Source organism: Penaeus monodon, chromosome 28 (assembly GCF_015228065.2).
Source record: "Penaeus monodon isolate SGIC_2016 chromosome 28, NSTDA_Pmon_1, whole genome shotgun sequence".
Taxonomy (NCBI): Eukaryota; Metazoa; Arthropoda; class Malacostraca; order Decapoda; family Penaeidae; genus Penaeus; species Penaeus monodon.
In genome coordinates this window covers 38,379,090-38,380,160 of record NC_051413.1, presented here as the reverse complement: position 1 = coordinate 38,380,160, position 1,071 = coordinate 38,379,090, and the positions used below count along the sequence as shown (strand labels likewise).

Below are 1,071 nucleotides of genomic sequence, written 5' to 3'. Positions count from 1 at the left end.
AAGTATTACTCGAGGATTATAGCACTCCTAGGAAAGCCTCATCCCTCTGTGAGAATATTTCAGGCGAATTTACTACTGTTAAAGACACCATTCCTGCTGACAGTACTGCTCCTGGAAAATATGCTATTTTTAGTGAAGTTGCAATCCCTGGTTCTGATTAAATGCAATTTCTTGCGTATATACCATTCATCAGGAAGATACTACTGACGAGAAGATACTATTGGGGATGCTTTTTCAATTGGATACATTGTTTCAGGAGGAAAGACTATTTCTAATAAGGACATTACTCGAGAAGAACCAATCCATAGGAAAGCCACTACTCCACTTGTGTATATTATTCCAAATAAAGACCTATGGTGAAATCATTGTCCATGCAGAAAACTTTAATTCGGGATATGTTATTTCTAGTCAAGGCACCGATATTTCAGACCCTACTCCAGGCAAAGTTACTACTTCTGAACAAGGCAAAATTTCTACTGAAAATGCTGCTCAAGGTGAAGCCACTTCTCCAAGAGAAAGCAATTGTCTTAAAACATAGATGTTACTCCGGTTGAAATAAATGCTTCAGCTGAAAGAGCAACTAATACAGAAGTCATTCATCCTAATCAAGAAACTACTCCAAGAGAAAATGCTACTCCTGACACGTATACTGCTGGTCAAATAACTGGTAAAGTTACTATACATAAAAGAGACTATTCCTAAGCAAGGGACTCTCCTACAAGCGAGGTAAACACTCGAAAAGAGGCCGCTATTTCCATAGAAGAAAAGCCTACTGACGAAAACATTACTAATGTCAAAACTATTCCTAGTGAGAAAATTTCTCAAGAAAAATGCCCTACCTATGGAAAAGCCACAACTCCAGACACGAACGCTGCAGGAGATATTATATCACTATAGCAGAACCAGTTCCTAAAGTAATCGCTAGCACCCGTGAAAATATTACTTCCAGACGAGACGTTTCACTTGAGGCAGTCGTTACTCCTTTACAAAAGACAACTAGAAAAGAAAACATTCCTAGTGAAAATGCGACTGTAGGGGTATATATATATTGCTACTCCAACAAATATACTG

At 38.2% G+C, this 1,071-nt stretch overlaps 1 protein-coding gene across 1 annotated transcript in view; it reads left to right on the top strand.

Annotated features, from left to right (window-relative positions):
- Positions 1 to 1,071, top strand: part of LOC119591201 (mucin-17-like) — a 21,802-nt gene that overhangs the window by 8,323 nt on the left and 12,408 nt on the right. Inside the window, exons 3-5 of the mRNA XM_037939913.1 lie at positions 64 to 150; positions 378 to 494; positions 539 to 667. Of these exons, the coding sequence (XP_037795841.1) occupies positions 64 to 150; positions 378 to 494; positions 539 to 667 (333 nt within the window). The remainder of the gene's footprint in view (positions 1 to 63; positions 151 to 377; positions 495 to 538; positions 668 to 1,071) is intronic.